This window comes from Cryptosporidium sp. chipmunk genotype I (genome assembly GCF_004936735.1).
Source record: "Cryptosporidium sp. chipmunk genotype I strain 37763 chromosome Unknown contig_2, whole genome shotgun sequence".
Lineage (NCBI taxonomy): Eukaryota > Apicomplexa > Conoidasida > Eucoccidiorida > Cryptosporidiidae > Cryptosporidium > Cryptosporidium sp. chipmunk genotype I.
In genome coordinates, this window is record NW_027125624.1 from 254,397 (window position 1) to 282,319 (window position 27,923).

The 27,923-nt window shown below is 32.8% G+C and overlaps 9 protein-coding genes across 9 annotated transcripts; 5 read left to right on the forward strand and 4 right to left on the reverse strand.

Moving 5' to 3' along the window:
• On the forward strand, nt 1-612 carry ELE39_001771 (bromodomain domain; the record flags this gene model as incomplete). Its single annotated transcript, XM_067345494.1, has 1 exon — nt 1-612. One exon carries the CDS (start codon nt 1-3, stop codon nt 610-612), a length of 612 nt encoding a protein of 203 aa, XP_067199382.1.
• A 562-nt stretch (nt 613-1,174) lies between these two features.
• On the forward strand, nt 1,175-2,662 carry ELE39_001772 (Brf1p family coiled coil; the record flags this gene model as incomplete). Its single annotated transcript, XM_067345495.1, has 1 exon — nt 1,175-2,662. The coding sequence occupies one exon, from the start codon at nt 1,175-1,177 to the stop codon at nt 2,660-2,662; it is 1,488 nt and encodes a 495-aa protein (XP_067199383.1).
• Nucleotides 2,663-2,807: 145 nt separating this feature from the next.
• Nucleotides 2,808-4,442, reverse strand: ELE39_001773 (RNA methylase; the record flags this gene model as incomplete). The annotated part of the gene is made up of 1 exon (XM_067345496.1): nt 2,808-4,442. The coding sequence occupies one exon, from the start codon at nt 4,440-4,442 to the stop codon at nt 2,808-2,810; it is 1,635 nt and encodes a 544-aa protein (XP_067199384.1).
• Nucleotides 4,443-4,875: 433 nt separating this feature from the next.
• On the forward strand, nt 4,876-7,887 carry ELE39_001774 (ARM repeat; the record flags this gene model as incomplete). The annotated part of the gene is made up of 1 exon (XM_067345497.1): nt 4,876-7,887. One exon carries the CDS (start codon nt 4,876-4,878, stop codon nt 7,885-7,887), a length of 3,012 nt encoding a protein of 1,003 aa, XP_067199385.1.
• Nucleotides 7,888-8,710: 823 nt separating this feature from the next.
• ELE39_001775 (Po1 beta superfamily nucleotidyltransferase) lies at nt 8,711-12,214 on the reverse strand (the record flags this gene model as incomplete). The annotated part of the gene is made up of 1 exon (XM_067345498.1): nt 8,711-12,214. One exon carries the CDS (start codon nt 12,212-12,214, stop codon nt 8,711-8,713), a length of 3,504 nt encoding a protein of 1,167 aa, XP_067199386.1.
• A 734-nt stretch (nt 12,215-12,948) lies between these two features.
• Nucleotides 12,949-14,332, forward strand: ELE39_001776 (phosphatidate cytidylyltransferase; the record flags this gene model as incomplete). The annotated part of the gene is made up of 5 exons (XM_067345499.1): nt 12,949-13,044; nt 13,104-13,274; nt 13,374-13,466; nt 13,528-14,236; nt 14,259-14,332. The coding sequence occupies 5 exons, from the start codon at nt 12,949-12,951 to the stop codon at nt 14,330-14,332; spliced, it is 1,143 nt and encodes a 380-aa protein (XP_067199387.1).
• Nucleotides 14,333-14,510: 178 nt separating this feature from the next.
• On the reverse strand, nt 14,511-18,563 carry ELE39_001777 (SMC1 structural maintenance of chromosomes 1; the record flags this gene model as incomplete). The annotated part of the gene is made up of 1 exon (XM_067345500.1): nt 14,511-18,563. The coding sequence occupies one exon, from the start codon at nt 18,561-18,563 to the stop codon at nt 14,511-14,513; it is 4,053 nt and encodes a 1,350-aa protein (XP_067199388.1).
• A 449-nt stretch (nt 18,564-19,012) lies between these two features.
• On the forward strand, nt 19,013-21,061 carry ELE39_001778 (peptidase insulinase-like peptidase; the record flags this gene model as incomplete). Its single annotated transcript, XM_067345501.1, has 1 exon — nt 19,013-21,061. One exon carries the CDS (start codon nt 19,013-19,015, stop codon nt 21,059-21,061), a length of 2,049 nt encoding a protein of 682 aa, XP_067199389.1.
• A 166-nt stretch (nt 21,062-21,227) lies between these two features.
• On the reverse strand, nt 21,228-27,800 carry ELE39_001779 (small nuclear ribonucleoprotein helicase; the record flags this gene model as incomplete). The annotated part of the gene is made up of 1 exon (XM_067345502.1): nt 21,228-27,800. The coding sequence occupies one exon, from the start codon at nt 27,798-27,800 to the stop codon at nt 21,228-21,230; it is 6,573 nt and encodes a 2,190-aa protein (XP_067199390.1).
• Nucleotides 27,801-27,923: the final 123 nt, after the last annotated feature.

Here is a 27,923-nt window from a genome sequence, read left to right on the forward strand (position 1 = left end):
ATGATAGAGGATTATTCGCGCGAGTATAATGAAGTTCTGTCACAATTAAGAGAACTGCAAGACTCAGAGGCGTTTTTAGAACCCGTAAATTGGAAGAAGCTGGGGCTTGATGATTACCCAAACATTGTAAAAAATCCAATGGATTTAAAAACTATTGGAAAGAAAGTGAAGACGAGCTTCTATACGAAAGCCGAGCAATTTTGGGCGGATATAGATCTAATTTGGCATAATTGCCAACTATACAATCATGAATCCTCGGATGTTTACCTGCAGAGTATCAGGATGCAGGATGCGGCAAATAATTTAAAAGATATGTTGTTTCCCTCAATTTCTAAGAAAGTCCAAAAGAGAAAATATGAGTACGACTCTCACACCGAATCAGAAGACGAAGACTCAAACATTTCAAAAAAAACATTATTGTGTCAGAGGATGTCTAGGCTTTCTCCAGAGCTTCTCGCTCTAGTTGTTAGGCATATTTATTCCCAAGATCAGCAAGTAATTCAACACAGCGGTGAACATAAATTTTCAATAGATATAGATCTCATGGACAACAAACTATTTTCTACAACTTCAGCACTCACTAAGAGACTTTTAAGGTTACAGCTATCTTAGTAATTAATCATGCGAAACCCAAAGAGCAAAAAGTGCTAGCGATAATTAATTTTTAGAGCTTGAAAACAATAATTCTTTATATTTTTGCATAAAAACAGCGCATTTTACTCTGTTCTGCAATTCCATATACCTAAACCTCATCTAGAAACAGAAACGATTAATTAAAACCCTAGCTAAAAAATTCTCGTTATTTTTGTTCAAACTTTACTATTGAACTTGTTGATATGGATTATTCAATTTCATACCCTGTTTATTAATCGATCAGTTGTATATTGTTTTCACCCTCGAAAGCGGTATTAAACTAGACATTGGCGCAATTCTTGAATTAAGTTTAATAAATACCAGTGTTGAAAAATTAGACAAAAGTATGCGTACGCTTTTACAGAAAATTAGTGTCAGAGATAAAGGTTAACAAAAGAAAATTATTTGCGAGGGGCGAATGGCTCCAAATCTTGGGTGGGGTAAGATTGGCTAAGAATTCTCAAATTGTATTCTTGTAAATTTAAAAAATAAGCTTCAATAAAGTACAAATACCGGTTTTATATTTAACTGATAGCTAGAAATGGTAGCTGTTGTGTCAAGCGACTCTCATAAAGAGAGGCAGTCAAATCGTCCCAGGTTAATTACTCCTGTCTCAGCAGCTGAAAAAAGTATTCCTGTAGTTCCTGCTCCTGATGAAAAAACTTACAAAGAGACGACAGAGGCGATTCGTCAGGTTCTCAATGAATGGAATATAAAGATAAGAGGACTAACCAAGATGATCAATGACAGAAGCGTGGGGAGGGAGGCTTTTGACAGAAAAAAGAGTGAGTTCCAGGCAAAACTCGACGAATATCAGAAATGCATTGAAAACCTTGAGGAGGAAAGGAAGCTATGCATGGCTAAGATAAACGAAAAATCTAAGGAGGGCCGTGAAATGAAGGCTAACCTACAAAACCTTAAAAAATCTGTAGGGTATAAGTCAGAAGAGGAGATTGAAGCCAAGATCAAAGAGATAGAATATCAGCTAGTTACTTCCACGCTATCTCTCAAGGATGAAAAAAAGTTACTCTCGCAAATTTCTCAACTTAAGCAAAGTCGTCCAATAGTTGGAAGGTTTGCTCATATGGATGCAAGCGCCTCGTCATTTGAGGAAAATTCGATTATCCCATTAAGAGCTAAGATTGGTTCAATTATAGAAGATCTCAACAAGTTTCGCAAACAAAAAAAAGAGGTATTTGATAAGTTGCGTGCCCTTACGATAGATAGACAAAAGGCTTTAGAACCGCTTAGATCGCTTTATGATGAGAGGAGTGCAATGCAAAGTAAAGTAGAAGAACAACATACAAAGCTTCGACAATTAAGGGAAGAATATGATCGCGAAATGAAGTTGTTTATGGAATACCAAAGTAAGTTAAGAGCACTTCGATCTGAAAGAGTTAAAGAAGAAAAGACTTTAAGGGACCTCTATAGACAGCGCGAAGATCTAAAGTTAGCATTAGAACAAGAGGATGACCCTCCAATTTCTACTGAAATGCAACTAGTTCAACAGTCTTTAAGCTATATTCAAAAGCTTATGGAATCCCATGGCGTTGGTAACAAGGCTTCAGAACTTACAAAGGACAAAGCTACCTTAAATGATGAGAGTAAGAGTCTCTCTGCTTCTGCTATTAAGGGACGAGATAAAGATGAGTCTGTGCTCCTACCAAAGAATCAGAGGAATGAGGAGTATCTTATTCCACCCAAAGGAAAGAAGAATAAGAGAAAGCCGAACTCATCTTCAAACAACACTGGCTCAGCTCACAGATCTCTCGTTGTAGATTTTACTACCATTTCAACCTTTGAGAAGGTTGATTTGGATGTACCTATGACTACTGATGATCTTCCAAAGGCCTATTCACTTTTAATGGAGAAACATCTTAAACTTAAAAGCGAATTTGATGAAAAATTTGCAAATCGTGAGAAGAGGAAGGAGGAAATTCTCAAGAAGCTCGGAGATATCGAACTCAAAATCACTGAGTCCGGAGGAATCCTTGAAGACACGGTTTCCTCTTCAAAGATTGAAGAATAAAAGGAATGAGCTGCTTTCCTTATTGGGAGGAAGATGATTCTGCAGATACAAAGACAAAACCTGCTCAGTCGATTATTTTGTAATTAAGGGTTTTGATATTTTCTAGTAACACAGTTTAATCTTAGGCAACTAATTTTAAGTATTCCTACCTAGCTAATAGTGGGTTATTACTGTTATCTGTTAATTCATTTTTCGAGATTGCGTGCAAGTTGGTGTCATTGCATCTTTTTAGGTACAAAATTGTCTCGACGTGTTTTGTAAAAGGAAACATATCTACAGGGATTGCGCACTCTGGAACAAACACGGGAAAGTACTCTTTCTGGTCAATATGTGGGTCATATACTGAACATAACTCTATGCAATTTTTAACTAGTGATTCAACATTACAGCTTACATAAATTAAATGTTCTATTTTTTTCATTCGTCTCAGTGACTTTATAACACTCGAATGCAGTCCACTTCTAGGAGGGTCTACAATAGCAATTACCAAATTATTATATGTTAAATTTTCTAAAAAGTTTGGTAGTATGCTTTCTGCTGTTCCCGCATAATATTTTGCATTTTCAAGCCCAATAGTTGTGGCGTTTTTTTTGGCAGATTCGATTGCTTCTTTCGAGCAATCTATTCCTATTAGTTCAACCTCATAAAAATTCTCTTCCAAATCGTGAAAAATATCAAGTAATGATAACCCAATTGCTCCAACCCCACAACAAACATCCAAAATGACTAATTTCTTTCTTTCAACATTTTGATTTTTTTTAAGATTATCTAAAAATTTTGTCTCAATAATTTTTCTTATCTCATTGTATAAGGTTTCACAACCTTTTGTGTTTGTTTGAAAAAAAGAAAGTGGACCGATAAATAATTTAGTATTTCTTATGCTAAACGAAATCTGAGGGTTTCCATAGAGCAAATCTAATTTTCCAATATCAAATGTGTCCACAACAGAATCAGACTGATGAAGATACAAACTTTTTATATTATATCCCAAAAGGTCCATTTCAAAGCTTTTTTCAATAAATTCTTCTATTAATAAGCCAACTACTTCATTCTTAATTCCAATTCTTTCTATATTTGTGGTCTGAATAGTAACCATAATCTCTTTATTTGTTTCTGACAATCTAATTAATAATAGTCTCCAGACTCCACTTCTATTTCTTCTAGAATAAACCTTGAAATTATTCTCTCTAGAGCTCATTTTAGCAATTCTTTCAGTTTTTTTAACAATGGGAATAATGCAGGGGTTTATAATCTTTAATGTTTTATGGTCTTGGATTTTGTTTGAATTATTTACATCATTCGAATCGTTTAAAACACTAATTGTAATTGGCTCAAACCTATCAACGTAAGATACAAATCCTACTGCAACATCAGAATCTTCATCCAGGATTTCGCCACTTGTATAGCCAATGGTGAACTCATACTTATTTCTATAAGAGTATGGTATCGTTCCCTCTTCCTCATCTTTTATGCTTACTGTTGGAAAAACTTGAACTAATCCTTCAAAATCTATAGTATTAACACTATTTATCACTTCACCTTTTTTGTTAATTTTGCACCATTCAGGTGGTGTTAAACCTCTGCTAGTTGCATTCCTCCAAATAATTTTGGAAAGTGAATTTAAGTTGCTTCTCACTAATTTATTTTTAAATTCAAGTTGATAAATATAGGGCTCATGGTATAAAGGAGTAACTTTTTTCATAAGATATTCAAAACTGAATTTGTTTGCACTAGTTTCTTCCTTGTCAAGCCTAGCTTTCTTTTTTTTTGGATTCCTCATCTTTTAGTTACAAATTTATAATAGTAACATTTGACAATATGAAATAACATAATTTGAGCGGGGATATTATTGAATTTTGAAATATTAAAACTTATTTCCTTGTGAAACCGAATAATATAGACAATGGTGAAAAGGTTTTAATCAGAAATATTAAAAATTAATAAATATTACTTTAAGCTGGTCTTAAGTCTCATTTTACTATATTTTAGTTGTCAACAATTGTAAATTTTATTTACAACAAATCTATATATTACCGCCAGTATTAATGCGATCTTGAGATCAAAAAATACCTTCCTGATTATAAATATTGCAAAATAAAATATATTAATTTTTTTAAATATTTATTTATAGCAAAGAAAAAGTATATGTTTTCATGAGTTGTTTTCTGGTTTATGAGTATAGGGGATTAGTTTAAATTAATAAGGCTATCACGATGTCAAACATACTTACATGTAAAGCATTAAAAATATTATGCGGAGAAGACGTCCGATACTTTGAGCTTGCAGAAGTAGTATACTTGACCCGAATGAAGAAACTTTACGTTTGCTTGGGGAGGCATTCAATCTATTTACTTAAAAGAAATTTAAGAAAGGTAATAACTGGAGGGAAACTAAGGTATTCTCAAATTGAAGGAATCTATGAAGATACAAGTAGGGATACCCGTTTTTTAATTCTTCTTAATAATGAAAGAGATGAAAGGTGGGTGGATGACAAACTTATTATCAACTGTTTGAACAGATGCACACTTTGTAATTTTTTGGAAATGGCTTGGAAAGCTGACTATGCATTTAGAACAGGAAAATATTATGACTTTCCTAGGTTTGGAATCAATTTGAATGAGATTAGAAGGGGATTAGGCGTTTCTAAGGGGAAAAATCCTGGTTCTAATAAAATCAAATCGATAGCAGTTTGGGGAATAAATCCAGGAAAAAAAAACAATAAAGACCGGTATGAAACTTACAAATTTAGAGGGATATTGGATGAAAAAACACTCCTCGCAATTCAAAAACAATTAACTTTATTAGAAGAAGAATACACAAGTACAATATTTCCACTTGTTAATATAGAAGAGTTTCTAGATTATAGAAAATACATCTTCGATGGCTACTACTTTTTTGCAAAGCAAGGCTTTGAAAATAAGGCAACTCAATCATATAGCTCACAGACAGGTTCCTATGTATCATACAACGGTGTTGAAATTAATATTAATGTACATCCACAGATATTTTTAAACCAAAAGAAACCAAATACTAATAATATACAAACTAGAGAAAGTAAAGAAGCTGAAACAAAGGGTTACTCAAATATTGGGAGCAACCTATATAATGTTGCTCAGGAATACGTCAGGTTTCTTTCAAATATGTCAAGTGATAAAACTTACTCTGTATATATTAATGGACAATATAGCAAAAAAATGAATCTCTCTGACGATATTTCAACCTGGTCTTGCTGGGAGATTTTTATTAAAACATCACGAATGAGCATTGCGTGCATAATAATGAGGAGATGCTATATCCCTCCAACCTTAGACTCATATCAGGATATTTCAGTGACTTATACTTGCTCGTATAAGGATATGAAATATTTCAATTTAACTGATAGAGATTTACTAAGGGAGTGTAGGCTATCGGCAGATTCAATTTCACCAATTTCTCAACATCACACTTTATACACAGAATTTATTCAGTCCCAATTGGATACTTTACTTTTTGACGAATTTTCATATAGTTGGATATCTACAAATATAAAATTACATCCAGTATTTAAAACAGGAGCAAGGTCTTTTCTCAAGTCAATTCTTAAAATGTTGGATAAAGCAAATATTCTGGCAGATAGCGAACTGATAGAAGAAATTGATTTACTTGAAAAAAGTGGCTCAAGCAGATATGACCCTGAAAATGAAACAAAGGTTGAAGTATTTGAAGATCCTATGGCATGCATTCATGAAATGCTTTCACAAATTTCTGGGATAGACAAATTTTCTAGAAGTATTATTGAAAGGCAGAAATTACATTTTTTTGAGCTTAGGCTTGCTAGATATTTATCTTACTGCGTTGATGGAGGCTTACTAGGAGCAAAATTTATTATTGAAGACCTTGTTTCCTCAGTTGGGATGGCAAGCAGGAATGTTGATAGTAAAATAAGGCAAGTTTTGGATTATTTGTTACACGTTCGATCGAAAGATATGTCTGTCGAGTATTGTCAATTAAAGCTTGTGATTCTTCTTCAAAATCCGAGATTTGTAAGGGATTATTATTTTGTCCCTTCTGTAATGGCAAGGTTTGTAAATAGTGGATATTGTGCAAGACTTATCCCAGCTGGGAAAGAAAAGTTGTACATAGAATTTCTAATGAATCTTTTAACACTACCTTTGAAAAACAACTTTGGTCAAAGATCGCAATTAAGAATATCTATCCTTCAACAAGTTCTGCACGCAACTGGCGACTCTAAAAAAAGGGATTATTATATTCAGATGGTTCCTTTACTCGTTGAAATCTTTTCTGGCAATGAAATAAACGACGATAATACTGGTTCAAAGTATGCTGGAGCTGCATTACTTAATCTTTGTTTCTCAAATGATGTATTGAAAAGTGAGCTTATAAAAGCAGGGATATCTAACGCAATAGTTAAGAAGCTTCAAAAAAGAGATGACCTTCAACTAACAAAAATATGTCTCTCTCTTGTAGTAAATATTTCTAAAGACTCTTCACATCGCCAAACCTTGATAGCAGAAGGGATCTTACCAATCATTGCTGATAGTCTCCATGACATTCTTGAAGATTTTAGGCCATATAATCATGATTTAATTCCACAGAAAAGCATAAGCCAGGGACAATACGACATTCGTTCAACGCAAAACAGTGACTGGGATGTACTTCCTATTATTTTAGGTGCAATTGGCCAATTGAGTAACGAAATTGACGTAAAAAATATGTTTATTTCTAATTGGTGCGTGCTCGATTATGTTTTATACCTTTTCCATAACCTTGAAGTATATGTAGGGAGTAATAACGACATAATTTGTAAAATAATTTTTTGTATAAAGCAGCTTTGCAATTCAAGTTGGATCGTACAACATCGTGTTGGAAAGCATTGTATCTCAACTCTTATTGAAATAATTTCTACACCAATTAATAAAAAAGAAAGGAGAGAGGCTTCAACTATGAAGTTCATTCAGTACTATTCTTATTGGGTCCCTTTTCACACTATGTCGGATAACAAGGATTCTTCTATTTTTCTCAGCGGAATAAATGGAGACGTAATTTTTCATTCATTATTATTGTTAGAGACTCTTTCTTATTATCATCCAAACTGCCTCGAGATGATTTCATGTGGTATTGAAAATGCACTTGACTTATGTTTGGAATCTTATTGCATAGACACGATAGTAATAAAATTAAACTACTTAAAAGACGTAATAAAAAAAGTATCTCTAAGAATTTAGTTACCCAGTTACAAGTTGAGAACAATATTAGTTTTCTAATTATATAATAAAGATTTATTTTTACTCACTAATTTTGAATTAATTTAAATATCGTATTGTATTTACCTTCGAAATAAATATTACATGTTCTTATCGGGAGAAGATAAGATATTTTAGTACGAAAAATGATCAGATAATTTACGAATTCTAATTATTGTAATCATTTTATTTAGGTAGAGTTTATATATCTTAAGTTAATTATTCCATAGTTCAAACAGGAATACTCCTCCACTTTACATATCAACACTTCTAGTACAAATAAGCAAGACATCCACTCTTGAATAATCTTAAATTTGAGTTCGTTCGAAAATAATTATATATTGATTCGCAGATTTAAATCAAAAAAGTGACCTAATTTTATCAAGTTAAACCATGTTAGTTAACTAAACGAGGACCATACCAAATCCAGTTGTAAGATGAAAACGATAAGGATGAAAGTATGACAGCTAAAGAATATACACAAAAATATTACTAGGAATAACACTCGATATATACTTCCTCCTTACCAATTAATTTGTACTTATAGTTTAAGTGGTTTCCCAAATAGAATACTAATTTTCATGAACATTATAATAAAAAGGTATCTTCTCTAATTTAGAAAAATTAGTCTTGACAAGTTTAGCATTAATTTTACAACCGGTTTCATTATCTCAAGACAAATTTTGTACAAATCTGATAATAAAGAATATAATGGTATATAGTCTCTTTAAAGCATTTTACTATAGTGTACACTGATCCGAGATTTAAAATATTTATGACCCTAATTCCCCAGAAGATATAACTTTTAGTTAGCATTCTTGATACTTTCAAATGAACTTCCTCTTATTACCTCTAATACAGAGGAGGAATGCTTAATTTTTGGAGGAGGTGGTGGTGGTGGTGGAGGAGGTATAAGTACAGGAGCAGAAATGGAAGGGAATATCAAGTGCTGAGGAGGATCACTGTACAAATTTGTAACTGGAACTTGACTAGGAAATATGAAATTACCATTATTTTGGTCAACACCGCTAATGACTGGATTATATCCAACAATATGTAAAGGGGGAGATTCGAAAGCACCAAAATGCTGATGGGGAGAAATCCTCTGTTTCGTAGTATTAACATTAGAAGGAGATAGCGGTAGACCAAGACCCACTCCTAATAAACTGTTTCCTATTCCTGCAGCACCTCCCAAAAAACCCTTGGAATGTTCAGCAGTTACATTAAGGTATCCTCCGCAAATACTAGAATAGTCACCAAATGGGGATTGGATAATCTGAATGGCTCTTTGAATCTCATTACGAAGGTGCTTCTTGTTATTTTCATCAAAAATAGGTCTACATGCAGGTGGGCCTGGAAAAGGATTCCTAATATCACAGCAAATACCTGGAATAGTAGTATTGATAATATCTGGAGAGCTAATATCGATGACTGTAGTCCAAAGATGAGTCTCGATAAATTTGAGAAACCTATAAAACAACGTGTGGCTTTGGGAAAACTTGAGGAACTTCGATTCTTCAAAAACTTTTACATTGTTAATTAATGTAGGAGGGTCACTAAATAATTCATCAATATCAAAAATTTCCCTCACAGAACTTGTTGAATTGGGCTCCTCGTTCTTTTCTTTCTCGCTAATTACTTCCCTGTTAGATTGCTTGCTATAACCCTTCATATTGGCCAAAGAGCAGCTATCATCTTCTTTATCACCATTAGAGTCTAGTTGCTTTATGTTATTTCTACAACAAATACCATCTATGGGATATCCAACGCTTGTAACAGTTACCGTATTAGATTCAGAACAAACGCAAGAATACTTTGGGTCCGAGCAGTTAATACATATATTATCTGAGCTTAATATTCCAGGAGAAAGAGAGTATGTACATGCAGTGCTTCCAATTGAAGATCTGCTGGATTCATTAAATGTTTCATGCTCCTCCAGTGGCTTATCTAAATTCAAGTTCCTTACATTTAAAAGCGCTCCCTCGGAATTAATATCTTCGCTGATAGAATACCTGTTATTTGCAGAAGGTTTAGCATTGCGGCCACCTCTTACTTCTAAATTTGATTTATACTGAAATTTACTACCCTTTACAACATCAAGGTATAGCATTTTACATCCAGCACCGTCTTTTTCAATTGAACCTTTATCTGGCTCAGAATCAAAACTTGAATCGCTTGAAATAACCTGTTCAGCTATATCAGCACTTCCAGATGCTGTTTCTGTGTCGTAATTACCATTAGATACATCTTCTATATCATATTTATAATTCACTGTCTCTTCTTGGTCTAAATCGGAAACCAACGAAGGAAAATTACCATCTACATAACTTTCTTCTGGAATTCCTTCAATTTTTTCAATTCCATTTTGAAAATAAATGTCTTTTTTCCCCTTTTTGTAACTACCCTTAATAGATGAAAGTGTCAAATTGTTCCCACTAGATTTGTTTCTGCTTTGGGCGTTATCAGAATTCAAATCTTCTAGTATATCCTTAAATAATATGTTCGACGCATTATGTGATTTAATAAAGAATTCATTTGCATCAATAACCGGAAGGATGCCAATTTTTTGGAAGAAATATATAACACAAATAGTCCATGCGTACCCACCTGGGAATCCATTTAGGGTATTCCTGAGCCCACGGAACCTTGTCCATACTTTTGTTAACACAACAACGTGGACAACTCGAGGATCCATTCTTGCGTACCATGTAAGGATACCAAGCCTGCTCTGAATAATAGGCAGTGAATTAGCCTTTTGAATAGGTAAGATTTTATGTAAGGAACCTGAAGTTTGTTCATCCTTCTCGAACTTTTCCTGGTTATTAGTTGATGGGAGCGCAATAGAAATATCTAAAACTATATCAGTGTACGTATGAAGCATTCTAATAATCGGGATGTGAGCACTGGTTATATCCTGTATACATGTAAATGGATTACGCAGTTTTTGAGCCTCATCCGATCGGTTCAGTGAGGCAGCGCTTCTCCCTTTCATTTTATTTTCGTTCTTTAATGAGTTCATGAAATCGGAAGAGCCAGCTGACTTATTCTTACTTAATACATCTAAAGTATCCAATGAGTCACTTTGTAGTAGGCTTAAGAGCTCCTGTAAAATTAGACCAGGTGGCTTAGTAAAAATATCAGATATAGGTGCATCTCCATACTTGACTTTGTCAGACAAATCCTTCTTTGGAATCAATGCAATATCTACATCAGAAAATTGATCAGCGAACCCTGTACTTGTTGAACCATATGGAAACACTAATAAAGGAATTTTAGATTGTTCAAGCCAATTTCTAAGATCATTAACCACGCTTGAAACTTTCAAACGAAACTCCTTATTTGGAATAAGATAATTTATTACATTCAATGTTGAAATTTCATAACTTCTTAGCGAGTATGGCTGAAAATAAGGGATTTGATAATTGAATATGGCTGGTGTGCATCCCCCTAAATTATTCCCTATACTCGCATTTGAACTAATACTGAGTTGAGCATGAGTAGAAGAAGTACTTCCTGGCAAGATTAAATCTTGTTTTTGGATATTTGAGGAGGATTTTGTATTATGGAAGTAGTCCGGGGGGGGAGGAATAATGTGACCAAAATTACCTTGAGGCATCAGCTGATTGTACCAAAACTGATGAGATATTGGGGTTATTAAAGGAACATGTAATTGACCATATTGCTGACATTCTGATACGGCATTATTTTGAACAATTCCTTGTAAAAAGCCACCTTTAGTTTGCTGGTTGGAATCACTTGAACCATTAGTTCCAATATTCACATGGCTCGTAATATTTTCGCAAATTAAACTGGTTCTGCTTTTATTATTATTGTTAGCACTCGCTTTTGATGTTTTTGAACAGTCGGAAGCTGGTATAGATGTCGATTTTTGTGTGGATGTTACAGCTGATGCGGAGGTAGGAGAGCATAATGTCGAAAGAGAGGGTAAGTTTGAAGCTACATTGTTAATACTATTAGAAGTGCAACGGACTTCTCCGCAATTTAATTTCTCTGATTTCTTCTTTCTGTGTTGTGCATTATTTGGACACAAAGACGGCTGAGTAAGTTTATTTGGAAATTGGCCAGAAGAGATTTCAGTTATGCCTGAACTACCTTTGTTGTTGCTATCTGTTTGCGTACTCTTAGCCGAATTTAAGTTGATTTTCTTGTTAGAGTGAGCTGGTCTACGCCCAGATTTTCCTGAAACATCCTTTTTCTCAGATGTAGGGTCTATAACTCTTTCCACACTGACCAGAACAGAGCGTCTTCTCTGGTCAGTTTCTGCACTTCTTTTCCCTGTAGTTGTCATTGACTCCCCGGCTGGCCGTCAAAGAATAAAAAAAGGCCAAGCTAGGGTATTGAAAGAGTTGAATGCCTTGCCAGTGCCCGTCTCTAGCCACAAAAGATAGGAATCCAACTTATTTAATTTGAATCGCTCCGCGTCTACGTTTTGAGAGAACAACACTCCCTCGAACCTTAGTCAACTCTAACTCTCAAGTAGTTTCTGATTATTACTTTCTTATTGCAATAGCCACTGCATTATTCGAGGGCCTATGCACTTCTTTTCGTGCTTAAAAATTCTAATATACTTGCAAATATTAGTTCGCAAAATTAGACTCAAGGCTTTACCGCCAATGACGCGCCTTCGGTGCCTAGACCCGCCTTGATTTTAATGAACACGTAAATGTTCTTATTACTATGAATTGTTAATACCGCAATAGACGCAAATAGAAGATTAACATTAATTTTTTAGAGTAAATATGTTGATTTAGTTAGAGTACTAGTACTTAAACAAACTAAGATGTGAGGTATTCACAACTTTATGTGAGTTCTTTTTTTATTGCAATTATTTGTAATTCTATTCTGGAAAGTGTTGCATGCAATACGATACTTTAATAGGGTAAAAGTTTTTTCCCCTCTAGATAATATTCAACTTTTAAATGGTTTTGACATTTTTTGGGAGAATAATTAATGTTAAGTTATCCAGATCATCTGTTTATATATTAACCCATAATAATTACGTGCCTTGTTAAACTACTGAATATGCGCAAAATAGCAAGATTCAATCCTTCGAGGTTCTTTGATTTGGAAAATACAATTTATGTTTTTAAATATGGCTCCACTATACGCTCCACTCCTGTAAGTTTTATACTTTGAATTTCTTAAATTGCTGTATTGCATAAATTTACTCCAATCAGGCTTTTAATACAAGAATACACGACTTTATTGTAGTTATTGATGGAGGTTTAGAAGAAGCTGTTAAATGGCACCAAATGATGATGATGAATTATCCTTGGCATTATTCTAAGATTTCTGTACTAGGTCCTAAATGCATATCAAAATTTCAGAGGTACTCAAAACTATGTCCGGTATTTTACAACTCGTGTATTGTTACCAATGAAAATAAGGCAAGTTTATTTTGGAGATTTAAATACAATTACTGAATATATTTAATTGTATTATATTAGTTAATTAAATACGGCATAGTTTCAAAAGATGATTTGGTCAATTCACTCATTAATTGGACATCACCGTTTATTTTGAATAGATTTCAAAAAATGGTAAGTTATAGTGATCATTATAGGGCTTTGAGCAGCTTTATTTATGGTAATCCTACTCCAGATTTTCCCAGTAGGAGCAATAGATACTCATTTGAAGTCTTTACTTTTACAATGTGACACCCAAACAGTAAGACTTTTTTTGTTAAGTTTATGCGAAGACGATCTGTTTAACAAAATTCCACCTGGCCATAATCTAGATAATTCATCAGGTAGCTTTAATAAGCAGGGGAGAAAAGTTTCACTGCTAGAATTTCTCCGTAAAATTGTAAGCTCTTCATATAAGGGCGACATACGCTTCTTATTTAACGACTCCAGCGAAAAGTTATCTGAAAGGGAATTACATGATTCATTACCTTTTTTAACAGCCCGGTACCTCCCTTTGATTATTAATTATTTTCAGAATAACAAATATGGATTTTCAATAGAGGGAGCTAACTTGAGCACTTTAAATGAGCTTTGCAAGTTGGCAAAATCAATAACCGATGAAATGGCATTAAAATTAGTGGATAACCCAATGTCTGGAATGAATAAGGAGTTTCGTGTTTCTAAAGATTGGAAATTGTTTATCGGATTGTTCTTCAATGAAAAGATAACTCTAAACGTACGTGTAATGAAATTTTTAATTATCATTTATTATCTTCAGATTAATCCAAGCAGGGAATGGAAAGCTAATGAATTTTTTAAGCTTCCAAGCGAGTTTAAAAGTAGAGCAAGCAGAATAGCTGCAAGAAAAAGGCTTTTAAAACTAATACCAATTAGTATATTATCTAGTAAATATATTTATTCTTTAAGCCCTCCCACCTTACCTTGGAGCCCTAATGTTATTGATGAAACTATACGGAGATATAATTTCAAGTGCTCGTTGATAGGAGTCCTGAATAATATATTATCTAACTTTGGAAGAATTGTAAGTAAACACAACCTTAAGATCAATTTTTTACTCTAACAATATTAGACTTTTTATATCAATTATAAACTAAACCAAACTATAAATAAGATAGATTAATAGTCTAGAGAATACTATTATTTCAATTAAATAATTAATTACTTAATTGAACTATTCTGAGCCTTTTCGATATCCTGATTAAATTCATGTTCAAAGAAGTTTGCACTTTTTAAAGAACCTTTATCATGCGAATCATATTCAACACTTCTAGACAATGCGGAGTTATACGCCAGATTTTCCTTTTGTCCGTTCAGCGTGATGGCAACAGGTTGAGAATACCTCCGCAAGTCTAGAGTCATAGTAGAACTTGTTTGCATTTCTCTGTTTTTATAAACACCAATAAGTGTATCTGCCTGGGAAAAAAGTCTGTCTTTAAGAGAAATAACAATTGATTGAAATGAGGCTTTTTTTAAAAATTTAGCTATAGACTGTACATTACGAGGATCAAGAGCTGCATCCACTTCATCTAGTACAAAAAAAGGAGATGGACGATAGCTTTGCATTGCAAAAAGTAATGCTAATGCAGCCATTGTCTTCTCGCCTCCACTAAGTTGTTGTATGTCTCTGAAACGTTTAGATGGAGGCATTGCATGAAAGATGACTCCGCAGGCAAATGGCTCTTCCAAGTTTGTATCATCCAAATCTAAAAATGCCTGACCACCAATATTGGATTCATCACATGTTAATCTAGAGTAAAAATCTCCAACTGCTTCCTTCACAGCTTCAAAGCATTTCATGAATGATTCTACCCGTCTTTTGCGAAGTAATTTATACGACTTGTCAATTTCCATAGACTTTTTTCTTATATCTCTTTGATCCTCTAAAAGTGCTTCTAGTTGTGCATTTATTTCTTTAAGTTTCCCTTTAGATTTCATGTTTGGATTCAAAAACTCCATCCTATCCGAAATATCAGAAATATTCCTTTTAAGTCTCAAAATTTCACTTTCTACTTGCTTTAGTGATTTGGAAGAGTTCTTCTGCTTCTCTGTTAGTGCACTGTAATCTATTTGAATCATTGGAGGCTCGAGGTCTTCAAGGTGGGTTCCACTCTTGATTTTACCACTTAACTCAAAAAACTCCCAATATCTTCTAATGTCATCATATTCACCGGAGATTAAAGGAACCTGAATGTTCTCAAATACAATATTCTTGAGTAATGTAATCAGCTCTTCATTTAGAGCTTCCAATTCCTCATTTTTAGAATTTCTTTCCAGCTCTTTACTTGCAAAAAGCCCTTGGAGTTCTAACAACGACTTTTTTTTTGATTCAAGTTCTCTCTGTATTCCTTTCTTAAATGATATAACTGATTTTATTTTATTTTTTATATTAATTTGTTTGGATTCAATTTCTGAAACTTCTTCGTTCAACCTCTCTATTTTTCTACATTCTTCAGAAATTAAATTCTCAATACGAACTAAGTTTGACTCCTTTTCCTTAAGTTTTTCCTTTAATGAGTTATCTTTTTTTTTAATGCCATCATATTCTTCTATGAGAATATTTAGTCTACTTGAAAGTTTCTTTTTCTTGTTTAACCGTTCTTCATGTCTTTTCCTGTATTCTTGTTCAAGTAGACTGATATCTTCTATATTTAGTTTTTTCGAAAGTTTTTTAAAGTGTTCCTGATCAGAATCATGAATTTCGTTTCTTAAATTTTCTAATTGTGTGCACAAACTTTCATATTGTGAACGGTGCTGAATTATTTCTTTCTCTCTCTCTTTGAATTGATTTTCTAAAAGGCTTATCGCTGTATTTTTCTCATTTTTGTTCTTGATATAAATTTCAATTTTTAATTCTGTGGCATTTCTATCCATTTTCAGTCTTTTCAGGTTTTCTTTCAGTCTATATAATCTTCTCTGGCCATCAGATTCTGTTTCTTCAAGCTTGTAAATTTCTTCATTTAGTGCTTCGATTTTGCTAAATAAATTTGCGTATTCTTTCGCAAAATTTTTGTTATTAATCTGACTTCTGGAAGAGTCAGCAGAGATGTTACCATTCTTAAGTATTTTTTCGCCATCGAAGGTCATCACTTTAGGGATTAATCCCAGTCTTGGAGCTTCAGTGTAGAATATTTTCTTAGCATCCTCAAGGCTCTGTGTGAATATCACTCCAAAGAGACAAAACTCTAATACTGGAATTATTCTTTCATCTGATGTATGTAAATTGTCTTTAGCTAAAGATCTCATTGATTTGTTATTATTGCATATGGCTCTCAAGTTAGCCTCTACAACTGATGAATTACCTCTTTTGTCAAATTTGATAGAGTTTAGAGGTAAGAAATTCATTGGCTGTTTTCTTTGTTGTTTTAACCAACAAATACAACTTTTCGCAGTTTCCCAAGTACTCACCACTATATATTCGCCATACTTTCCAAGCGCAGAGCCTATAACTGAATTATATTGCTTATTATTTGAATGACATATGTCAGAAAGCCTCCCAAAAACAAGTTTTTCTTCCCTTCCCATGGTTACTCCAGTATTTATGTAATTCTTCATATCCTCAATTAGTTTCCTAGATTCAATTTCCCTTTGAATTTCCCCTTTCTTTGCATTTATATTCTTCATTCTTTCGTTATATATGTCCCTTTGCTCTGAAAGCTTTGCTATCTTATCGGTCAAACCATTAAAGTTGGCTTCTAATTCAATTATTTGAGAATTTAGCTCAAGTTCAGTCTCTTCTGAGTGGCTTAGCTTTTCTTCCTGCTCGCTAATTTTTGTTGAGATTGAATCTAACAATCCCATACTGGTGGCTAATTGAATACGAATTTCTTCATTTTCTTTTTCCAAAATTTCAATTAAACCAAGTTTATTGCCAATTTCTCGTTCTATTTGAAGTGATTGCTCTCGTAACTTAGAAGATGACATTTCTGCTTTTTTTTTGCATTCAATGTATTCTTGTAGATCAGAAGATATTGCATCAATGAGTTCAGAAGACTCTGTTACCTTCAAGTCTTTTAACTCATTATTAATTAACTCTATTTTCGCTTCGTACTCTTCTATTAATTTTTGGTTTTTCTTTTGAAATGTTAACATACTTTCCTTCTGTTTTTGTATTTTCTTTAGTTCTATGTTATTGTTTTTAATACTACCTTCGTATTTGATCTTTTCATTTTTCTTTAAAGACTCATCCTGCTCCAGTCTTTCAAGATCATTACACTGTTTGTTCCATTCTAGGTTATCCTTGGCAAGCCTAGATTCGTCTTCCTTAATTTGTTGCCTTGCACTTTCTATATTCTGGCTCATTAAAGTAATTTCATTATCTATAACTTGCCGTTCTTCAAAATACTTTCCTCCCATATTTTCATTGCAGTATAGTTGAAAAAGTACCAGCTCCAATTGAGCATTTGCTTTTTGCTCTGCCAATCTCTCATATTCATTCACTTCTTCAATCTGTTTCTGCAGTTCTCGCCTTTCTGCTTCAAGGAGTTTTCTCCTATTAAAATTGTTGTGTGATACGATTTGATTTAAGCTTTGTTCATTCGAAAGACGATCATATTCTTCAATGAGTTCATCACTGCCAGAAATTTGCTCAAAAAGTTTTGTAAGTTCTTTTGGTGCTCTTTGTGCTACATCTTCTACATCTCCTTGAAAAACCAGAAAGTTTCTTGCTTTTACTAAAATGTTGTAGTCTGCCAGCCTTTTTACATACGTCTCCTGTGAAACAACATCTTTATCAATTATATACCTTGATGCTCCACTTGATAAAATTCTCCTTGAAAATTTTATTTCTTGATTATCTTCACGATGCAATGTAAATACGAGTGATACCTCAGCATTGTTCGACAAGTTTGATTGTGAATCTTTCTGAGGGAGTGAAAGAATATTGGCCGACTGAGATATATCAGCTGGCCCTCCCTCCTGTTCTGAACGATAGATTAAATCTTTCAAATTTGTGCTTCTCATGTCATTTGATGATAATCCCAGAGCAAAAGATAAGGCGTCCATTAGATTTGACTTTCCGGAGCCATTTGGGCCTACAATACACGTTATTCCTTTAGAAAATGGTCCGATAATATGTCTCCCCTTGTAGCTTTTAAAATTTTCAACAATGAGTTCTTTTATGAAACATTTCAGGGTTCTTTCTTTTCTATTATTTTCATTAAAGCCTTCAATTTGAGTCATAATGTTAATATTATAACCTATTTTTAATTGCATAATTCATCATTCAATCATTCAGCAAAACAATAATATTCAAAAAAAATATTAATATTCTGCCCGAATTTTTTTTATGCTTTGCTTATTTTATTGCCTTATTCCTATTTTGTCCTATACCGGCTAATATGCATGCAAGCTTAAACCCCACAGTTAGGCGGGAGGTATGAGTGTGCGTATTTGTTATTACATGTATTGCGCCCATTAAGATTTATATATTTTTTTCTAAAAGCAAAGATTTTTAGAAAAATTAGGTTAATGAGAATAGAATAGCAAATTGATTTTTGAGTTGATAATCTATCAACTAACTTCACCATTTAGATCAATTGAACAATCTTAAAAATATTCTTTAAGGCTCAAAGATAGAAGTGAATTTTTAATTGGTATCGGTTTTATAATAGCGTTTAATGTAGAAGAACTTGCGTTTGACGCTAATACTCTAAAACAGAACTATGACAGCTAATGGTAATAATTTGGAGCTTATTACTAGCATTTTATCTGAGAATCCATTAATTCATAGGCCAGATATCGTCTTTGGAAAGTTAAGTGATGGCTTAGATTATTGTTTATTTAACAGTGAATCACAAAGAAACAGTTTTCACTTGAATCTTGTCCTAAATGCGGGGAGTATCCATGAAGAAGAGTTTGAAAAAGGATTTGCAAATTTTGTTCAGCAATTGATTTTAACTGAATTAAATAAAGAGCTATTGAAAATTCGTACGGAGCATGTAACAAACATAACATCATCAACCGATTTTCATTGTACAATTTTCAATATATATAATGAAATTGAAAATGTTAAGCTTAGCGACTCAGAACTTAGGGCAACTTTCTTTGATGTATTAGAAGTTTTTTTGCTAACTATTTACAAATTCCAGGAGAAGTTATTTTCATCTTCTAATTTATTTACAGAAAAAATAGAAGAGATTAAAAATAAGACTTTTGATATCATTGAGGAATCTGAAAAATCTGTAGCGAATTATATAGAAAAGCAGATTTTTCTGCAATTTCATAGAAATACTCTACTTCCTAAGAGATGGCCAATTGGAGAAAAATCGAGTATTGAAAGCATCACAGTTTCAGGTTTATTAAAGTTTATTAACAAATGGTATCTACCGAATAATATGTGTCTGTTCATTGCAGGGGATATTCCTGCTTCTAATGAACTTTTGGTCACACACTTGTCTAGTTTTGTTGCAGGGATGAATAGTTCAAATCTAGAAAGCCGAGCTTCCGGTATTAAGAATATATATGAAACTTCTAGTTTCCACAATATTTTTTCAGTGAAAGAACGTATTGGGCACAAAACTATAAATAACTCACTAAATATTACTGATGAATCTACATGCTCAGATTACCAAAGGGAGGTTGTTATTCAGCATCAAAGCATTGATCAGATTTCAATTTCGATTGGAGTAAAGCTAGAGATTTGCCCACTAGTAGACGAAGGCGAGATTTTTATGAATGCAGTTGACACAATTATATCTAATGCTATCCACACTAAATTACTGAATTCACTATCCCAATTGGAGTTCGATGAAGATTCAACTTCTATCTCTTGGGATTTTTATAATTCATCACGTGAAAATTGCGGTTGGAATACACTTTCTATTGTTACCGATGAAAAAGACTGGAAGGTTGTTTTTCGGTTAGGTATCCAGCAGATCGTATCTATTTGTAATACAAGAATGTCTACAGAAGAGTTTGAAGAAATAGTATTGATTACTATCTCTGACTATAGGAAATCAGCAGAAGAAGAATTAGGAGATGACCCAAAGTTAGTTCTCGATGGCCTGATTGACGATTGGCTTTGCGGGAGTATTCCATTAAGTAAAAAGCAAGAATATCAACTATTTTGTAAAGTTGTAGATCGAATAAATCCCGAAATTATTCAATATAGGTGCAAGGCTTTATTTGGCCATATTCTTAACTATTTTGACGAAAATGATCAGTACAACAAAGAATTTTCCTCTAAAGGGTGTATTTTTGTGAGCAAGCCATTACAAGATTCTAACCAAAATTCAAAATTTGATCAAGAAAACTCAATCAACGTTTCAAACAACATTTGTAAAACTCGGGAAGCAGATTTGGAATTTATTAAGCTGCTTCTCGAAGAATATAAAAGATGCATTGACGCAGATTGTAAATTATTTGCTGAATCAGCTAAAAGTTATTCCAACTGTCAAGTATTTTTCGAGAAAAATAACTATAAAGTTGAAAGAATGTCAGAAAGCTTTGAATTCGGAATCTGGGATGCGCTTAAGGCATCTACATATATTACTATAGATAAAATTATTGACGCTATGAGAACTAACTTTAATCTTTTGATTAGCGACTTAGTAAATTCAGATGAAAAAGTTGAAAGTTTAAACGGTAAGTATTCTATAAAGGAGCTCGACTCACTTGCTGAAAGAATTAAATTTAATTCAAATATTCAAAACGATCCAAGTGAGCAAGGAAGTCATGGCTTACCAAGTGATATTTGTGATTTAGGTCCTTGATGTTTAAAAAAATCTGGGAAAGTGATAATCTTTAATAAGAATTAATTCCTTCAAAGCCATAGTATTTGGTAAATTTTAGAAAAATTTCTTATTGTTAGATGAAAATTACAATTAACAATTTTTAAAAAATTGAAAATGATTGTTGAACTTTAGGAAAAATGTCTATTTATTTAAATAAATATGATATCTGAATACCGATGTATTTTTCCGAAGCTATAGAAACTTTGTAATCTTGGATTGTGGACGAGTTTGCTAGACTTAATGAAACATTGAAACTATAATGAAGGTAGTATTTTTCATTTTTCATTAGCTTAAATCTTGATTTAGCAAGTCTTTCAGCAAATACTAATTTGTTAGCTTTTCTATCTTCAATATAGACCCAAGATAGGTTAAACCAGTATGAAGGGAAGACTTTTCTATCATCTTTAATGAGGATTTCAACAAGTATGGTCAAATGGTCTGATTGAATATTTACTACACTTGACTTTAACTGAAATAGTGGGATTTCATATAGGAAATTCAATATCTCTTCTATGTTTAAATTTGTTTTCGATAATTCATTTCTCATATTTATTTCCCTTGAAACTACTGCCTTAAATGCAATTTCATATAATGATTTGGATTTGAATTTTGATTCAAAAATATCAAAGATAGCACTTTGATTTGTTTGGGGTATCTGGTATAATGGTGATACAAATGGATGACACTTTTGTTGTATGCATTCAAGTAGCAGCAGTGTTGAGTTAAATGCACTTGATGATAGATAATTCCCCAAATTGTTGAGTTGGATAAATGCATGCAAAATTCTTGGAACTTGATCTAGGATTGAATTGATGTCATTTATAAAGTCTATAACCGTAACTGGGATGGAAAATATATTTGCCTGTAGTAATATGAATACTTTTTGGTGAGGACTTGTCATTGGCTCAAATGGAAGCTTTCCAAATGGCAAATACTTAAGCAATTTAGTAAAAACTTTGTCTTCATTATGTCTAACAGGATGAGTTTCGAATTCTTGTGCCTGTGAGATTAGAGACAATATTTCTACCCAAGAAACAAAGCGGTTTTTTAAAGTTTTATAATTAAGAAACCTGTTTAGCTTGGAAATGGTACCACATTTTACATAAAAAAATGAAGATATTTGTCCTATTAGTGTGGGAGACAAAGATATAGGAGGGCCGTTATTAGAAAATATTTCGATAACTTTATTGATATTCGGAAATAGTCCACTCCAAGTAAAATTTTGATTTTCTGAAAATATAGATTTCCCAGACTTGAATTCATCAAATTCTGATTCTAATTCATATAAATCACTAATATCCACGAGATTATTCTCGAAAGATGAATTTAAAGTCTGGCTAAATTTAGAATTTGTTATTGAGCAATCATTTTTTGGGCCGAAAGTTACTTGGATGCATTTAAACTCTATCAGCACTCTTAATATGTCATTAATTAGTCTTTCTAAGATATAAACTATTAGTATTACTCTTGGGTGATTCACTAAGAAAGTTTGCCCACCAGTTTGCGCTATTTCAACCTGAAAAACATTTGGATCATAAAATGCTGGATTGATGACAACTCTTTTAAAGAAAAAAGAGTTTGAGAGGAAACATATGGCATCCGGAATTGATTTTATCGAAAGAGATGATACTTCAGCATTAAAAATCTCAATAAGTGACGACACTCCAAAACAAGATTCAAGTGGAAGAGAATCATAAAGAAACCTCTTATAGAATGACTTTTTGTGTTCCAGTGTCATTATGCATGCGACTGAATGCGAATCGTATTGAGGCCTTCCTGCTCTACCAATCATTTGAAGTACATCAGTTATTGGGTAGTCAATGTATTGGCCAAGTTTTGCATCAAAGTATTCCGTTCCTTTAATGATAGCAAAGTGAGCAGGAAAATTCACACCCCAAGCAAGAGTAGAGGTTGCTACAACTATTTGAATTATTCCTTTTAAGAAAAGACTTTCAACAAGGCTTTTATCTGATTCAGAAAGCCCAGCATGGTGAATGCCTATGCCCGATTTTAATGTTTGTTTGAGTGACCTATCCTTAACCATACGAATTGAGTTTGCCAAGCTGATACCTGAACTACTTTTTGATTCAGCATTAATAAACTTATTTGGCTGTCCATCGCAATAACACATATGAGAGAGAGACATTGCAGTGATCCTCGTCTGCCTCCTTGAGGCCACGAAAATTATTACAGGCTTTTTTGGGGAGTGTGTGAGGATTTTATTGTAAATTGGTCTGTTCATTGTAGCCATTCTAGGACAATAATTTTTTTCTTGGAATCCTGAAATATATACTGTGCAAGGAACTGGTCTAATTGCAGGAGGGAAATTATAGTAGCCTGAAGCACCAACTTCTAGCCAAGAAGAGAGTTCTTTTGCATTTGAAAGTGATGTCGAAAGTGAAAGAGTTCTTATCTTTTTATTGGAATCGTATTTTCCAATGAATTTACTAATAAACTTTGTTTTACAGACTAGGGTCTCAACTACAGATCCTCTTGGTTCTTGACCTATGAGATGAATTTCATCAAAAATAATGAGTTTCACATCTTTTACAAAAGATCTCGACTTAGTCCACCATCTCCTTGTGATGCTCTCCCACTTTTCTGGCGTTGAGATAATTATTGATGCTCTTTCAAGTTCTATTAGAGAAGTTTGAGAGCTACCAGTAATTAACACAACTTTCAAACCTAGAGCATTTGAAAACAATAATTTCCAGTCATTAAATCTTTCACTTGCAAGAGATTTAAGTGGAGCAATATAAACTATTTTAGGGGTTTTTTTAAATTCAGCTTTAGGCATTGAAATACTTAATTGATTCTCTAGGTCTGCAAACAAAGCTCTGAATATTGCAATTTCTGCAACCATTGTCTTTCCTGACCCAGTAGGAGCACCCAGAAATATATTTTCATCAGAATGGAACAAAATATGAAAAAGTTGAGATTGTATAGGATTTAAAAAAAATATTTGTTTATTATTATAATATCTAATTATTTCTGGATACCTTAACGATTTAATAGGAATTGGGGTTACATTAAGAAGCTCAGTAATATTTGGAATTGAATTTAATGAAATAGAATCAAAATCTCTATTTGTTCTTTGTAAAAATTCTTTTTGAATATGAAGTGATTGAGAAAAACTTTCTAAAGCAGGTCTTAGATTAACTTCCACTTCGAAATCAAGATTAACCCACTTGTCTGATATAATTCTAATATTTAAAAAAAATGGTGGGTCATCATCGGGAATTGGAATTAGTTCTGTGATTGACATGGTACTACTAACACTTTTTTGTGTTACTTGAACCTGGTGAGTATAAAGAATTGCTCCATCGTTGGGATTCGTAACCCAAAGATGAAATTTTTCTCTCATTCCATGCCATCTTTGGTTCCATTTCCAATTAGGATTAAGTTTAATATTAAGCCTAACTATCTTCAATGTAACTGGAGAAACAAACACTTCCTTGAAATCAATTTTTGGAACATATTTTATATACTCTAATATTTTTTCTGCATCAGAATGAACAACACCTTTTAATTCAGAAATCGCTAGATCTTTTATCATTTCCCATGATGCATAATCTTCTAATTTTTTTATAGAACTAATTTTTAGCGGACCTTTAAATTTTGTATTTCTATTCGAAGGCTCAGATGCAAAAATCTCATTAGGGCTTATTGTTTTATCAAGAGAAGAAAAATACAAAAAATGTCTTAAAACTGATTGAGTATAAAAAATTCTCATTTCCAGTATTTTGGACCATTCTAATACTCTTTGCGCTTTCTCAGAAACTCCAAAAGCACTAAGTTGAAGAAGTTCAAAAATAAATCTCAAGATTCTTGCTCCATTTTGAGAAATATAATTACTGTCCATTATTAGGGTTGGGGTAGTAATTTCCATTCTAAGTGAATACGCAATTAGAAGAAGTGCAACTTTTGAACTAACTTTAGTAACATCGATGCTTTTCTTGATAATGCTCGCAACTTGTTGATTGCGAAGTATACTCTCCAGTTCTTGAATCTCCTCCTCTCTTGAGGTCATGCTTGAAAACTCTTTAGCTTCACCAACAATTTCTAAGATATCGAAATCACTTAAGCAAAAGTTACTATCAGAATTATGTTCATTTTCTAATATAAGCTTCCTAAAAATATTTGCAGTATTAAAATCAATATAGTATCTCGATGTTAATCTTCCATAATGAGTGGAGCTAACCTCATCACTAATTATATTATAACGTATTAGCTTGGATTGATACAATAAATCCAAACATTTGCTTATATGTTTGTAACAAAATTCTACTAAATTTGGGTCATCCATTATTTCCTCAGCCTTAAGCCCATATGCTATTGGAGATTTTTTCACTCTAGTTACTAGAAAGGTGTATTTCAACCACCTAGTTGCATCTTTGACACTTAAAATTGAACCCCTAGCAATTTCAGAATTAAGTAAATTGCAAAGATTAGATTCATTTGAAAGTTGTGATTCTATAGGGGCTTGAAATGTCAACTTTTTGACATAACTTTGTACCTTATCGCTAGACGTTATCATATATGCAGATCCAAGTTTCTCAAATTGAGGTCTTCCTGCACGCCCGAATATTTGAAGTATATCTAAAATTCCAAGATCTTTAAAATTTCCCTTCTTGCTATCGTAGACATTAGTCCCCTTAATAATAACATGCCTCGCAGGTAAATTAACACCCCATGCTAATGTCGCTGTTGTAATCATAACTCTAATTAGACCGTGCGAAAATAATGCCTCAGATAGCTTTCTCTGGCTTGAAATTAGTCCTGCATGGTGAATCCCTAATCCATAGTCGAATAGATCTTTGATTGATGAATTTTCACAATCTCTAAGTCCTTTTAATAAGTAGGTACTGCTCAATTTCCCTTTATTCTTTATTTTCTTCACTTCACTTGTTGAAATATTATCTCTTTGATCTTTTTTTGTTTTTAGATTCTCAATGTATCCATCGGATGTATTTTGACCATTAATATTTGAGCAAAAAGCTCCTTTATAAAAACCACCTTTTATAGAATTGTTTAGCATTCTTTTAAAATAAAGTGCAGTAGAAAGAGTATCATTTCTAGAATGTACAAAAACTAATGCTTGTTCATTTTTCTCAAAACACTCTAGAATAATCTTAAATGCAATGGAATTATATAAATCTGAAATGTTTGATATTTCTTCTTCTGGATTATTCTGCTTTGAGAATTTATCTTTGTGCCTTTCTTCCCTTCGTCTTTCTTTGATCAGTGAACTACCTTGATTTGAAGTTTTATCATTTTTTTTCTGTATAGTTCTTTTTTTCTCAATATCTACTCGCTTTTCATTAACCCCTATAATTGTTTTCTCTAAAGGAGTAGGGCGCAAGGCCTGACTAAAGAAAAAAGCATCATTTTTATTTACATTCAAAAAAGTGGCAAAATCTTCCCAATTTGGAAGGGTTGCAGAAAGACCTACTAGTCTTATTGGCCTTTGACTTACTTCAACATTAAACAAAATTCTAGAAACTATTGCTTCAACTGAGGGCCCTCTTTCATCTCCTAACATATGAATTTCATCCAAAATTACACACTGAAGAGAATTAAATAAGTTTTCTTGTCCTGTATTGTCACCATAGATATAAGTTCGTGTCATTATGTCAAGTTTCTCAGGAACAGTCACAATAATGTGATTTCTATCTATTACTTCCTTTGTAACTACCGAGTCAGAAGTGACTTCAAGAACCTTAATTCGTAGTTCTTGTAAAGCTGCAGAATACTTACGAGCAATTTCAGAAACCAATGATTTCATCGGGGCTATGAACACAATCTTGAACTTAATGGGATCCGGTTCTTTATAATTATCAGAAACATTTTCTGAGTCTAATGTATTTATTCCAACAAAATCTGAAATTGATTTTAGAATGGCTAGTAGAGCGATATTAGTTTTTCCAGAACCGGTTGGAGCAGCAACCAAAACATTTCTATTAGATAGGTAAATTGAATTAAAAACTTTTGACTGAACAAAATTAAACATTTTTACACCTCTAAATGCTGACCTTAACTTCTTGTTTAATTTTTCAGTTGATATAAGTTGGGTCTCTAATTCTTTTGAAACTGATTCTGGAATACTTAATGGATAAATGAAAACCTTTTCAAAAAACTCAGTTCTTGTTGTAATAACTTTCGGAGCTTCTATTAATAAGTTAATCTGATTTTGAAAATCATCTTTTACAGGTTTAAATAGGTTTGCACCATTTTCGCTGAAAATGTTACTAGTTTTATTATATTCTAATTCGAACTCGTCATTTGGTGAACTATTCGGATTTGAGGTTTTTTCAGAGTTAAAGATAACATCTAATAGATGAATGCATTCTTCCCTACTAATTTCTTCTTCATTTCGAAAGCTAAGTAGATTTTTATTATTAATCAATGCTTGATTTGTTTCCAATATTAAACTTTCGAGGTTCTCTAACACTGTGTTAGTTAGAAATATTCCATCATTTCCTAACATGTCCATAGTCTCAATTATAAAGTTGTTCATACTTTTTTCTATAAAGGATCGAGGTTTTGATAGGATCCTTAACAGATCGGCCATTATATTGACCTTAATTTCTTCATTATAACAATTTGTCTCTCTAGATAAGCTTTCTTGAGATAATTGCGTTGAAATTCGGCTGAGCTCCCCCCAAATAATACTAATATACGGATATAACAAAGAGTTTTGACCGGATTTCATTGCCATTCTCTATATCAATTTTACTAAGGTATTCCCAACATTTAAAATAGAAATAAACGGGCGCATTGCAAATAAAACATTTAACTGCTAATAATATAAATAAAAGTAATTTTTTATAAAATTAAATTA